This window comes from Amborella trichopoda, chromosome 6 (assembly GCF_054954075.1).
Source record: "Amborella trichopoda isolate Santa Cruz 75 chromosome 6, AtrichopodaSantaCruz75HAP2 v2.0, whole genome shotgun sequence".
NCBI classification, from domain to species: domain Eukaryota; kingdom Viridiplantae; phylum Streptophyta; class Magnoliopsida; order Amborellales; family Amborellaceae; genus Amborella; species Amborella trichopoda.
In genome coordinates, this window is record NC_142341.1 from 51877466 (window position 1) to 51891312 (window position 13847).

Below are 13847 nucleotides of genomic sequence, written 5' to 3' on the forward strand. Positions count from 1 at the left end.
TGTGGTCTGTAATCCACAGTTGAAGGTGGAGTACCTCGTGACCGTTGATTGAATTCCTGAACCATATGGATTCACTTCCCATCATATTAATTTAATTGTGTTATTATTAAATTATTTTAAATTTATTATTTGAATTTTTATAAGTCATTTGATATTTTATTTCTTATTTTTGGACTTATAAAAATGAAGTTATTAATTTACAAAGTTATAATGTTTAAAAATTCATTTTATTTAATTTTTAAATATTTATTGAAAAATACATGGGGGCCCATAGTGCACATGGGCTCACCATGTGGGTGTTAGGTGGGGCCCCACGTACGATACATGGGTGGCACGCCCCACCCTTGGATACATTCTTTTGTTGCTTTGTCTTCAAGTTTATTAAATATAGTAACTATATCTTATAGCATAATATCAAATATTGATTAAGAAATATTGACCATATCTTATCTTGATTATTGAAGGAATATCTTAACTTGATATTATTGAAATATTATTATGGAAAATATTAGATGAAATGGGCAATTTATGGTATGCCTTATATCTTTAATGGATTTAATTTATTTAAATATATTGATGGGAAAATAGTTTAAGGAAAGGGGGATAATGGTTCATGCACATTCCATAATGTTGATCTCTCTTTATAGAATGGATGACTCAGATCTCTCACCTCATAAGTCACGTTGATCAAAAGTCCATATTCAATCTCAAGAAAGAGGCAAACTATGGGAAACCCTAGACCTAAATTTCACTATAAATAAGGGTGCTCCGCCTCCATCTCTACACACATCTCTCTCTCCCATAAACTCTCTCTCTCTCTTCTCTAGGGGCCACGCCCCTCTCTCTCTGCTCTCTAATTTTCTTTCTCTACTCTCTCTCTCCTAAAAAGACCCTAGGGGACACATTCCAACATAGAGACTCTCTCTCTCTCATGATCTAATCTAAGGGTTAGAAAAATTAGGATTTGAGTCTAATTCTTTTAGAGTTAGGGTTTTTTAGAGATTTAAGGGTGGTTACCTAGTTTGGCCGAAATTAGCTTTCCTGGTTTGAGATTGAAGCTACACTGCTGATCTCGCGCCATTGGATATGGTGACTTGGTGTGGGGTGTAAAAAGCCCGGTTGAGGCAATCTCCGGCATCTTTTCTTTTAATTGTTTGTTCTTTTATTTTATATTATCAAGTACATTATTAGGTTGTATGAATGACATCAAGTAGTTGAGATTTATTTTAATGATGTGTTATTTATTTTTTGAATTTCTATTGTTTGTAATAAGACCATTTGTGAGTGATCTTGTTGCCAAACTTATAAGGGGTGATATTATTAAAAAAAAAAAAAATTGTATTTCCCCGGCAAAAGATTACATAGGTTTTTCTTTCACCAGATCCATAATATTCAACCACAACGACCAAAGCTCCCATGGAACCTTCTGTTCCTTATTGCACCACTTAATCACATTCAAAGAATCCCCTTCAATCCACAGATTAGCTCTTATATTCTTGTCAATAATAATTTTCACCACACACAAAAGAGCACTCAATTCAACAAAATTAGCTGTTTTTACCCCAATCGGATCAGTAAAGGAGAAGACAATAAAACTCGAGGAATTGCGTGCAACACCACCAATTCCAGCAATACCTGGGTTTCCCAGAGAACTCCTATCAAAATTGAGCTTAATACCACCAACTGCAGGTGCCACCCAAAAACACCTTGGTCTAGTATGTGTATTCCCATGGAAAAAGTGATTGATAAGATTTGTCATGACATCAACTATTGAAACCCCCTATCCTTCTTTAATCATAGACAACCACAACCAAGTAGAATGCTTAACTTTGATTAAAATCTTCTCAAAGGATAAAGATTTCCCATCGAAAGTTCTTCTATTCGTCTCCTTCCATATTTCCCACAGGATAGCCCCTTTATATATCTTCCATATAACCTTACCAATTGCAGACAAATGGCCAACAGACAGCTGAGAAATAATCCCTTCCACCGTTTGAGGGAGTACCAAATGTACGCCAAGAGCGAAAAACAACTAATACCAAACACGTGCTGTAAAAAGACAAAGAATCAACAGATGTGCCCCTGATTTCCCATCTTCTTTGCATAACAAACATACATTGGGCAAAATTTTCTCCCTTTTAATCAAATTATTGATGGTTAAAATCTTGTTTAAAGAAGCAACCCAAATAAAACATTATACCTTATGGGGTATCGGCCATTTCCAAATAGATGCCACTATGGAATTAGACCATCTTAGCCTATCATGGAACAATAAGTTATAACAGGACCTAACCAAAAACATCCCATCACTCTCAATCTCCCAAATAATTTCAACCTCTGCATCACCAGCAACATAAACAGTTTCCAAAATTTCCATTAGAGCATACCATTGGGAAAGAAGGTGGTTACTTAGCTAGCCATAAGAGAAGGAGATATTCCAAGAACATTGCGTACGTCTCCTCTATATAGCATCACGAATAGTCAAGTTAGGCTAGGTTACCAATCCAAAAAGATCAGGAAAGGCAACTGTCAAAGGAAATTCTCGTACCCATTTATGATGCCATAAAGATACTTGACTGCCAATGTTCCACCTTGAATACCCTGAAACAATCGGCTTGCATCTATAGATAGCCTTCCACACTTGTGAGACCTCTCTTCCATGCCTATTACCCAATCACATTTGGAATCTATCAATCCCATACTTAGCCAAGAGAACTTTGAACCAAAGATGATTTTTTAGCTTTAAATTTCTCCACCACCACTTACATAAAAGTGCTTGATTACAAACCTTAATCCTCCTTAATCCCAAACCACCTTCTCTCTTAGGCATACACACCCTATCCCATCTAAGCAAGTGAAACTTCCTCCCATCTGAGTTAGAGCCCCAAAGGAAATCCCGCATTATTTTTTCTAATTTTCAAGCAACCGAAGCAAGCATATTAATCAGAGACATTTGGTAAACTAGGATATTTGATAAACACGATTTTAACAAAATAACCCTTCCACCAAAAGAGAGATACTTATACTTCTACAAATCCAATTTAGCTTGAACTCTTTCAAGCATTATATCCCAAACTGCAATCGATAGCCTTGAATCAGAGATGGGAAGACCCAAATAAGTAACAAGAAAGGATCCAACCTTATAGCCCATAATAGATGTTAACTCCTCTGTCACCCCTCCATCACAGCTAATCCCAACCATGGAAGATTTATGAAAATTTACTTTCGGACTTAGAGTGGCTTCACAAATATCCAAAAACCTTGCAATATTTGAAACTTGTAATGGCTCTACCTCACAGAAAATAAGGGTACCATCAACATATTGAAGACGAGATATTTGAATATCAGAATTAGCAACCTGAAATTCATTAAAATAACCCTCATTCTCCACCCTATTTAGCAAAAAGCTAAAACATTCAGCATTGATTTTATAGAGGGAAGGAGACAAAGGATCCCCTAGTCGTAACCTTCTAGAGGCATTAAAGAAACCCACTGGACTACCTTTAAGTAAAACTGAGAAATGTGCTGAGGAGCGGCACCAAAAAATCCAAGATCTCCATCTCTCACCAAAACCCATACCTCTCAGAATTTCCAAAAAGACCCCCCATTCAACCCGATCATATGCCTTTTCCATATCCAACTTAAATATGATACCTGGCTACTAATAACTCTAGAGTGAATGCATTCTTGAGCCAACAAAACACTATATGTAATTTGACGATCCTGAATGAAAGCAGATTGAGTACTAGAAATGAGAAAAGGCAAAACCACCTTCAACCTCTTTGTCAACACCTTAGCAACAATCTTATGCAGGCTAGTCAACAAGCTTATAGGCCTTATATCTGAGAGACTAGAAATCATCACTTTTTTATGAATCAAAGCCAAAAAAGTAGAATTTACACCTTTAAAAATTTGACCCCTGATCATAAAGCTTTTGACAAATTCTAAGACTTCCCCTTTAACCACCGATCAAAATTTATGAAAGAATGCCAAAGGGAAGCCATCAGGTCCCGGTGCCCGCTTTCTGTAATTCCTCACTTGTGACCTCTCTTTCTAGTTCATTTCTCAACTGTAAAGAAAGCTTTTTGAAGGGAACTCTATTCAAAGATGGGGTAAAATTAACTTCTTTAGTAAAAGCCTTTTTAAAATGGTTCACCACAACATTTTCAAATGTATTTTCATTTTTTGAATCAATACTAGAAATTGATAAACCAAAAACATCATTTTACCTCTTTCTAGCACTAGCAATTGCATGAAAATACTTGGTGTTGAGATATCCTTCTTTAAGCCATTTTGTTCTAGATCTTTGCCTCTAGTAAATCTCCTCAGATTTGCACAGCTCTTCCAACTCTAAGCTCTTCAAATTACGCTCCAAAACTATCTATTCAGAAATCACCCCTGAGGTCTGGACATTTATGTCTATCGCTTCCAATTCTACTAAAACTCCATCTATTCTTGCCTTAACATTAAATTTGTTTTCTTGTTTCCACCTAATCAATTTTCACTTGATATTTAGTAGCTTACTATGCAGCTGGAAATCCATGGAGCCTTCCACCACTGTATTCACCCAAGTATTGGTAATAAGGTCAACCACCTGCTTTTCTTGCAGCCAACTCAAGTCCAGCCTAAAAGGGTTAGGACCTCCTTTTAAGATCCCCGAATTAAGAAGGATGGGACAATGATCTGAGGACAATCTCGACAGTGCCCTCACCGAAGACATTGGGTACTCGTCCAACCCTTCTATTGAGAACAGAAACCTATCTAACTTCGACATTGCCAAGTTAGACATACTATTATTGGACCAGGTGAACCTGGCCCCAATAATAAGGGGATCCATAAAAGAATGATTCTCTATAAATCTATTAAAACATCTCATAGAAGAATTAATAGGAGTACCGGACAAGCTCTCATCAGGCCAATGAATTAAATTGAAATCCCCACCAACCACAACCAGAAATTCAGAAGAATGAATAACATAACTTAACTCCAAAAGAAAACCTTCTTTCAAAGCCACACTAAAGGGTCCATACACATTGACAATGGCCCATTGAAACCCAACTTTACGACCACCAAAACCCAAAAGTAAAAAGAAATCACATTTAAATGTGGCAAAATTCTGGATAATTGTTGGATCCCATAAGACCCACAAACCACCAGATGCTCCACAAGCATCAATACTATCAAAAGCAACAACACTAGAACCCCAAAATATTAATTGGAACTTTAACTACTTTCTTTTTTGGGTAGTTCAGTTATGAGAATCAAACTAGAGATATACCATTGCTAAGGTCAACAACTAACCAGTCAAGCCTTGACGTAGTTCCTAGACCACAACTACTTTAAATAACTGACACCACATCATAAATTTGGAACTTGATGTAGTCGAAAATTACCAATCTCCAATAACCAGCAAAATAACTGCAATTTAGAGAGAGAAAGAAAAAGTAAAGAAGAAATGAGTAAGAAGATAACAAACATCCGGATCCGAGCCCTCCGCTACGTGCCCACAAGTACAAGAAGGAAGAAAGAAAATACCCACAAAGAGCCACTCTATCTCTCTCTCTCTCTCTCTCTCTCTCTCTACACGATCTGCAAAGATCATTTTATTTTTTATTCATGTCAAGCTTTTTTATACATTGACGCTTCCTTGATCTTTTTAAAGTTTTAGAAACCAGATCTTGATTTGCATTAGAACTCCACATCTTGTTGGTTTAGGAGAGAAATAGGGTCCATCAAGGATTGCTGAGTCCGACACATATCCCCTGATGTAAGGGGTAAGATGACAAAGAAATTTAATAAGTAAATAAAAGAATAGGAGAACCGACAATTCCAAGGTCCCTTGAACCACAATTTCTTACCTCGTAATCCCAATCCAATTCGGCAGTTCAAAGTTGGATTGGCCATTCCTAGTCAATTCTCCATATCTTTCATGGGAAATATAGCATGGTATGACTCAGAATTGTTGGAGGTTTCAGGGTTTAGGGTTTAGGTTGGATCAAAGCCTATTTGGAGTTTGATTGTAATTTTTGAGACACTGATATATAGGAAGGTGACCACGGAAAAATTTAAAAAGGATGAGTATTGTCTCATGGCCTCTAATAACCTTTTTGAGACAGTGGTTCAGAGGAAGGTGCAAAAGGGTAGAATTGGAAGATGTCTCATAGTCTCCACTCAATTTAGGACAATATACCAGTGTTTGAAAAGTCGACCTCAGGTTTGACTTGTTAGGGGCTTTGAAGCCGAGTTTCTTAGACTCGCACGAGTGTGAGTCAACCTAGAAAATTTTAACATAAAAAATTTGAAGTTTTATAAAAAGAAAAACAAGAGGTGGAGGCAATTTTGAGTTTTGGCCCAGAATCATTGACTACTAGTTTGATCCGACCCCAACGATTCCTAAGTCAAATTGGCAATTTTTCGAGCATTGCAATGTACCTTGGAGGTTCCCAAGTCATCCCAAAGTCGAAGGATCACTGCAGAGTATCACATATTAATCCTATTTCTAAAAATTAAACAAAAAAAACTCATATTAATCTTATTTCTAAAAATTAACCATAATAAACAAAAATAAAAGTCTACCCATATCTCTACAAATAAAATTAAAAAAAAATTAAATTTAAGTTTTGTAGCAACCAGATCTTGATCTGCATCAGAACTCCACACCTTGTTGGTTTAGAAGAGGAATAGGGTCCATGAAGGACTTGATGTGGTCATCAATGGCAGGAAAACTAGGATTGTCTCCATGCTGATATATAACTTGAGCCATTCTTGAAAGATTCAATGCTGCTTTAGAGAATGACTTGGAGAAAGGAGATGATTGGAAGTAGTGCCAATTAAGCTCCTTCCAAGTATCACTAATGCAACTTCTTATATTCTCTCGAGCCTGATCCTCCGTACATTTACCATTGTTTCTCATGTAATATTCAATGCTTGAAGAAACATCTCCTCTTTCTTTTTCATCCTAAAAAGGCCAAATATTGGGTGAGTATATGATCTAGTTGAGGTGTGAATTGCATTTTAAGAAACAAAAATACAACAGAGGGAAAATAAAATGTGTTTCACTTCATTATTATTAATATTAGTGATTTAAAAAATTGGAATTTGGGACCGAATCAGTCCCTAAAAACGCAAGTTAGATAGTTGAGTCCGATACATATCGCCTTATTTGGGGGGCAAGATGACAAATAAATTTAATAAATAAATTGAGAAATAGGAGAGTTCTCAATTCCAAAGTTCCTCGAAATAGAATCGCCTACCTCATAATCCCCATCCAACTCGGCAGTTCAGAGTTGGATTTGGCCATTCCAAGTCAATTCTCCCGAATCACCTATTTTTAAGTATTCTTAGGTATCTTTCATGAGAAATATAGCATGGTGTGACTCAGAATCGTAAGAGGGTTCAAGGTTTAGGATTCAGGCGGGATTATACCCTATTCGGAGTTGAGACACTGGTTTGATTCAGAGTTGAGACACTGGTTTGGAGGAAGGTGACCAAGGAAAAATTTAAAAAGGATGAGTATGGTCTCATGGCCTCTACTCAACTTTTTGAGACAGTGATTTGGAGGATTGGAAGATGTGTCTCCACTCAATTTAGGACAATATATCAGTGTTTGAAAAGTCGACTCAGACTTTGACTTGTTAGGGGACTTGAAACCGAGTTCCTTATACTCACACTATATATATATATATATATATATATATATATATATATATATATATATATATATAAAATAAAAAATAAAAATAAAAAAACCAAGAGACTGGGGCAATTCTGAGTTTTGGCCTAGAATTGTTGGATCCTAGTTTGATCCGACCCCAACGATTCCTGAGTCAAATTGGTAATTTTTACAGCATTGCAATGTACCTTCGAAGTTCCCAAGTCATCCCAAAGTCGAAGGATCACTGCAGAGCACCAAACTATGTTTGGATTTTGATCAATTGTTTCGTTACTTTCCCTTGTCACTTTGTCTCCCATCAAGCAAAGGCTGTGAAACAAAGCCATATATGTCCCTCCTGTAATGGCTGAAGTCCTCAGGTACTCATCTAGGGTTGGAACATAGCCTCTTCTGACCCATTGTGCTTCCACAAGATATGCATGGCATAGATCTGACCACTACACATGCGCCACATCGTTAGATACATGCTTTTGGCTATTTACAAGGAAATTTTAAATTCATAATTAGGGTTAAATATAGACTTTCAAGCTATCGAAAAGCCTTCGACGTTGGAACTACATCTTTTGGCAAAATATACAAGTGCGCCATAATTGTATAGTATAAGGTGGGCACCATATACAAACCTCAGCCTTTGATTCATGAGTAAAAGAGGTGATAGTAAAAAATGAATTGAGTCCTTACCCTTTTCTTCAAGTGCATGACAACATTCCGTCCATAGTCATTCAAAATTTCAATTGCCATTTGGTTAATGGTGTTGTACAAAGCCAAGTAACATATCTTCATGTACTCTGGAAGCTCCTCCATGGCAGAAAGATCCCATCTGCATGAGCAAAACAAGAAATGAAATTTGCTTTATGTGATTTTTCTATTTGCAAAGGTGATACTGCTTTTTCCTTCTACTTATTGCAGTGGCAATGAGAGGGATTCACAAACTTGAACCTTTGGACTGCATTTGTGAAGATTTCTAACTCCTCCAAAGAACCATATATGTCATAGATATCATCAATGACTGACAAGAGGGCTATGGTTTTTGTCAATTCCATTCTGCACTTTGAAAAAGAGGGCTCAGAAAAGATCCCCACCGTCCAAAAGTAACACTCTAGGGGACGATCTCTGGCAAAAGTAAGCTGCTTGGTGAGTCCAAGTTCTCGCCACCACCTATGCAAAGAATACAAACGCATAATTAACAGAGAATGAGCTCTACACATAGAGGGTTAGGGTGGAGGGTACCACAACATGATGTCTAGAGTTTTTCTCCTTAAAACCCAAGACACCTTTAAGGGGGGGAGTCATTATATTTATCTAAAATCTTACTAGTTATCATACATGTGTTGATTATTAGGAGAAGTATACAAATAGACACTTTACTTTTAATGCGAGGAGGTCATAATCACTCTTGTCCATTAGATTTCAAATCAGGTGGTTTTGTCATTGATTAGACTCAAAATTCAGAGAAAAAAAAAAATTCTCGAGGTTTGTGGTACATCCCAGACAATCCAATTTGACATCTAATAGCTAATAGTAATTATGACTTTGTGACATCTAATAACTAATAATAAATGTGACTTGGTAACAAAGACAAATAATCTCATAGTATACAATTCATAAATACATTAGTATATAGTTATCTTTGCCTGCTTGTGTGGCAATTACCAAGTAGTAAATCATTGAAGCAGACTCAACAAATGTGGGACTCAGTGGGCTAGTGGAAAGCAACCTAATGGTGAAACAAATCGGTGTTTGAAGAATCTTAGACAGGCTCGGATAGAAAACATAGAATCTTAGACATGTATAATGAGAGCCTAATATTGAAAATGATGCCCTTGCTAAGGAAGGCATATTAAAGCTTTTGCCTAATGTAACAAGTTTTTTGAAGTCTTTTATGTTCGCTAGGAAACTTATTTTTATACAGATTCACTTGTTTTATACAGATTCACTTGAACATGGTGGTCAGCGTGGCAAACCCACAATATAACACCAAGAGTTCCAATTCTTCCCTGTTAATGTATCTATGTGTATCTAGAACCCAACCAAAGCTGAACTGATCCAACCAAGTCAGGTCCGTATTGGATGCAGTCTTGGTTGGATCCTGACATGAACCCAAGATGATGGGTTGATATGGCCCGATTGCCACCCCTATTTGTGCAGTATAGAGGCTCACCTCAGTATGTCATTGATCTCTCTTTGGTACAATAATTGTACCATGTTGAAGTCCAACTTGGCAAGCTCCAACAAAACTTTGTTGTTGTCCTTGCACCTCTCATATGCCATGATGTTGTCCTTCACCATCAATCTATTCACCCTTCTATGCAAAGGAAGTTCTAGGGCACTCCTTATTTCTCTTGCAAGGTTTGGCTCCAAGTCCTCCATCACACCTTTAAGATGCTTGCTAGTGAAGTCCAGAGCTTCATTTAATATATCTTCTCTTGGTGTACCAAGGTGTGAAGCTTCATATAAGCACAACATTCCCCTCACATCTTCAATCAGACATGGATTGAATTTCCCTTCCTTGAGAGTGAATTTCTTGAAATTATCTGGATTAGAAACAAAAGTTAGAACTAGCAATTGAAAAATTGTAATCATTGCACAAGTTGGACCGGATTGGGAAGCCGGCGATTTTGGGTGGAAAAACTCAGGAATCAACTGAGTCTCCTAATTTTTGAATTGTTTTTAATTTTTCTTGTTTAAAATTCTTAGTCCAACTCAGAACTCGCCCAAATCAGATTGCAAAGACTAGGGCTTGGATCCCTAGTAAACTGGAGCCCCAATCCAATTTTATAAACAATGGTTAGATCGTTCCTTGCAAAGAATGTTTGATGATGGATTTCTTGGTAGGTAGCAAGTGTCCTTTTTTGTCTGTAATTTAGTGGGGAAGACAGGCTTCTACCCATTTTTTCAAGTAGATTAGGGGTTAGCTTCTTTAAAGTTTTTATAGTCAAAATAACAACCACAAAGCGGTGACTTAGGTGTGGACGTGCTACCACTACGACCCCAACCCTTTTCCCTAGGTAGCAAGTGTCTATGTAGGAATTCCTTCACGTATTGAAAATAATAATTAGATTGATGGTGTCCATATATTTCCAACACGTTGAGAGAGAGAACCATTAGAAAAGAAAAGACCTAATAGATAGATTGTGAATGTATTTCCAAAATCGATAGATGGCATCGATTCATTTCCAACAAGTTGAAAGAGAACCCCTAAAGAAAATAATACCTAAATAGATAGTTGGTATCAATATATTTTCTACAAGTTATTACAGAGAGGGAGAGAGAGAGAGTAGGGGTGAAAATAGGTCGGGTCGGGTCTAGGGTTGGACCGATCTAGACTTGGATTTGAAAAAAATTTATGAGACCCAAACCCGAAGTTATCGGATCAAGACCTGGATCCGACCCAAAAATAACAAAATATATACATCCAAATATTATGTATATATATATCTAATTTAAATATTATAATTAAAAAAATAATTATATTTATTGAAATATCATTAGAATATTATATATTAAATACTAGTGTTCGGGTCCAATATTAGGACTTGGACACAACCCGTTGGGTCCAAATTATAGATCCATACCCGGACTTGAGTTAGCTCCGACGTCAGGTCCGGGTCCATTGCCACCCCTAAGAGAGAGGGACAGTCTACTAACCTGAGGACACATTGTATCCTTCTTGTCTTAGAAGTCGAAACCGGAGGGACACCGAAGACAAATCATCGTAACCGTCGTTTCTCTGATAGATGAGATCTAAAGCGTGTTCTATCTCTCTCTCAAAGTTGTGTGCTAATCCTAGATGTTGCAATAAGTCCATGAGATTAAGGATCCTTTCTCCACCATTTTCAGCCATGAGCATTCTTCTAGCTTCTTCCCTTAGTTCTTCAATTGACTTCCCATGATGTTCAACCTATTTAAAAATCACTGTAGAATGAGAAAGAAGAAGGGTCTAGATATATGTAATCCATGACATCCTAATATATAAAAGAAAAAAAATATGCATGTCAAATATGGTTACTACGAATTTTACCAAATTTATGGAAAATTTACGTAGAAGTACACTGGAATGATATTTACAACATCAGACGAGCTTTTCTTTAAAACCACCTGACACCCTTTTTTCCCCTATTTTGTCCTAGTCCGATATTCCAAATAACGGGTCGCGTTCTTATTTATTTTTAATATGTAAAGTATAGGGACCAGTTGATGTTGGAAACATCAGACCCTCTATCTCTCATAATTTTTTCAAATTAGATGGTCTGATGTTGGAGACATCGACTAAAAGTTTATTACAGTGACAAGCAACTATGGCATGGAGGTCCATTTAAGTTGTCCATAAATTTGAACTAGTCTGTAATTGCCATATTTAAATGTATGGTACAGACATAATTTTTCCTAAATAAGACATGGTTTACCTTTTAAGTTTTAGTTTACCCAGGTAACTCTTCAAAGCCAATCAAAACTCCAAAATATTTTAAAGATATAAAATTATGTGTGTTTTCTAGATTGGATTTCTAGAGGATTGAACTAGGCTAGGATTCAATACGCTATCAAACTGATCAGACTAGGGAACGGAGCTGGGGTTGTGGTGGTAGCACTCTGACTACCACGTTGTGGTTTTTATTCCCATTGACATCGTGCCACTAACACCGTTAAAAACTAACTCGTAAACTATTTGAAAAAAAATCAGGTAAGGACATGTCTTCCCCGTTGTAGTACCAAAAAACCCCATTGAAGTACCAAACAAAAAAGGCAAAAAAAAAAAAAAACAACAAAAACTAGCCGGCCCCATAGAATTTCAGATTTGCTTGCCAAATTAACAATACATGCCGTGTGATCATTTACAAATGGTGGATCAGAAACCTTAGAAGAGGTCTCTCTCTTGCTCATGTGAGATGACTTCATTGAGCACATGGGGCCAAGTTTTCTCCTATAGCTATGGAACCCTGAGGTTCTACCAGTCAAGCTTGTGGTAAAGATTAGATGGCATCGACCTAGTGATGCTGGGGTGGTGATGGGCAAAGCAACCATGTTTAATACCTTGAGGGAAAAGAGCTGCAAATAAGAGAGAGAGATGAAAAGATTAGGTTGTGACTTGGAGAGAGAGAGAGATTAGGGTGAAAGAGAGGTGTCTTTTTGGGGGGTTTGGGGAAGAGATATGCAGGCAAGGTGAGGGCTGGGCAGGCAAGCAAAGGGAGAGAATGAGATGTGCTAAGATGTAATCAAAGGTTAAGTATTTATAGCACAAGTGGAAGTAGGGAGAAATTTAACATACCTTAACCCCATTCCCATTTAGTAAGTCAGTGGAGATGATGAGTTCCCACCTTAACATATCTTTCAAGGGGGTTATTGGCGTCGTCTAAAATGAAGGGAGTGGCAAAACCCAGGGGACGGACCCATCAAACTGTGGCTTGAGTCATGAATGCCACCTGCTTAGCCAGGCAATCTGCAGTCAAATTCGCTTCCTAGAATAAATGCAATATTTGACAGCGTTGATTCACGAAAGAAGATATCTTTGCCTACAGTTGGACATTGATTCAAAGCCTCCATGGAAGAGAGTTGTGGTAGATGAGTGAATCAAATTAGCAAGTTGAAGTCACTTTCGCCTGCCTATTCATTTTACATAGCAACTTGGAGTCACTTTCGGGGGCTATACATCTCATCAAGTAGCATTATTGAATGCGTCAAGAACTCAATTAGCATTATTGGAGATAATCCATCTCATGCGTCAAGAACTCAAGTAGCATTATTGAATGCGTCAAGAACTTAAGTAGCATTATTGAAGATGGGCTCAAGAGGGACACCAAGGGCAAGGGCCCAAGAGGGACAACAAGGGCTAGGACAAGGGCAAGGGCCAGGGCCAGGGCCCGGACGAGGGCGGAGGTACGAGATGACATATGGAGTTCTTATGACGGACACAGATTATTAGCTGCAGACGTGTTGGCAATAAAAAAGATGACAAGACCTAATGGCACTTTCCAAGAATCCAAAAGATTATATGCTCCCATTAAGATCATATAATTCACTTTCTCCCATCAGTAAATTTGGCAATTTATGTTCCTCCCCCTAAAGGAAAAATTCTATACATTTTCTATATATGCCTTGAAACAATGTAATGCTTAAAATGGAACTAGACTGTCTAATGTTTGGACAATCAGATTTAAGCATTTAAAAACTTAAAATC

The 13847-nt window shown here is 37.3% G+C and overlaps 3 protein-coding genes across 11 annotated transcripts; all 3 read right to left on the reverse strand.

Moving 5' to 3' along the window:
* Positions 1–3028: 3028 nt before the first annotated feature.
* On the reverse strand, positions 3029–3634 carry LOC105421769 (uncharacterized). The gene has a single exon (XM_011630473.1). It carries the CDS (start codon positions 3632–3634, stop codon positions 3029–3031), a length of 606 nt encoding a protein of 201 aa, XP_011628775.1.
* An 867-nt stretch (positions 3635–4501) lies between these two features.
* On the reverse strand, positions 4502–5904 carry LOC148781865 (uncharacterized). Its single transcript, XM_088870912.1, has 3 exons — positions 5859–5904; positions 5394–5418; positions 4502–5177 (listed from the first exon to the last, which is right to left on the reverse strand). Exons 1-3 carry the CDS (start codon positions 5902–5904, stop codon positions 4502–4504), a joined length of 747 nt encoding a protein of 248 aa, XP_088727038.1.
* Positions 5591–13583, reverse strand: LOC18448640 (putative terpene synthase 11). Of its 9 annotated transcripts, none has more exons than XM_088869266.1 (8): positions 12939–13553; positions 12527–12718; positions 11321–11573; positions 9834–10206; positions 8612–8830; positions 8354–8492; positions 7861–8109; positions 5591–6958 (listed from the first exon to the last, which is right to left on the reverse strand). In XM_088869266.1, the coding sequence occupies exons 1-8, from the start codon at positions 12993–12995 to the stop codon at positions 6647–6649; spliced, it is 1794 nt and encodes a 597-aa protein (XP_088725392.1). In that variant the 5' UTR covers positions 12996–13553; the 3' UTR covers positions 5591–6646. The 9 variants fall into 9 exon arrangements, 6 of the variants coding, with proteins under 6 accessions (XP_088725392.1, XP_088725391.1, XP_011628774.2 ...); XM_088869265.1 differs by having other exon boundaries at positions 12494–12718; positions 12939–13320; XR_016057377.1 differs by having other exon boundaries at positions 6507–6958; positions 7861–8102.
* Positions 13584–13847: the final 264 nt, after the last annotated feature.

Bases quoted from the DNA above. Each gene is read 5' to 3' on its own strand.
- LOC105421769 (XM_011630473.1), bottom strand. From the start codon at position 3,634: ATGGAAAAGGCATATGATCGGGTTGAATGGGGGGTCTTTTTGGAAATT.
- LOC148781865 (XM_088870912.1), bottom strand. From the start codon at position 5,904: ATGGCCAATCCAACTTTGAACTGCCGAATTGGATTGGGATTACGAG. The intron at 5,419-5,858 runs GTAAGAAATTGT...TCTAAATTGCAG, and splicing joins AATTGGATTGGGATTACGAG to TTATTTTGCTGGTTATTGGA. The intron at 5,178-5,393 runs GTAATTTTCGAC...TGCTTTTGATAG, and splicing joins TTGCTGGTTATTGGAGATTG to TATTGATGCTTGTGGAGCAT.
- LOC18448640 (XM_088869265.1), bottom strand. From the start codon at position 12,995: ATGTTAAGGTGGGAACTCATCATCTCCACTGACTTACTAAATGGGAAT. The intron at 10,207-11,320 runs GTTAGTAGACTG...TTTCTAATCCAG, and splicing joins AGGATACAATGTGTCCTCAG to ATAATTTCAAGAAATTCACT. The intron at 8,831-9,833 runs GTGAGCCTCTAT...TTCTTTGCATAG, and splicing joins GAGATCAATGACATACTGAG to GTGGTGGCGAGAACTTGGAC.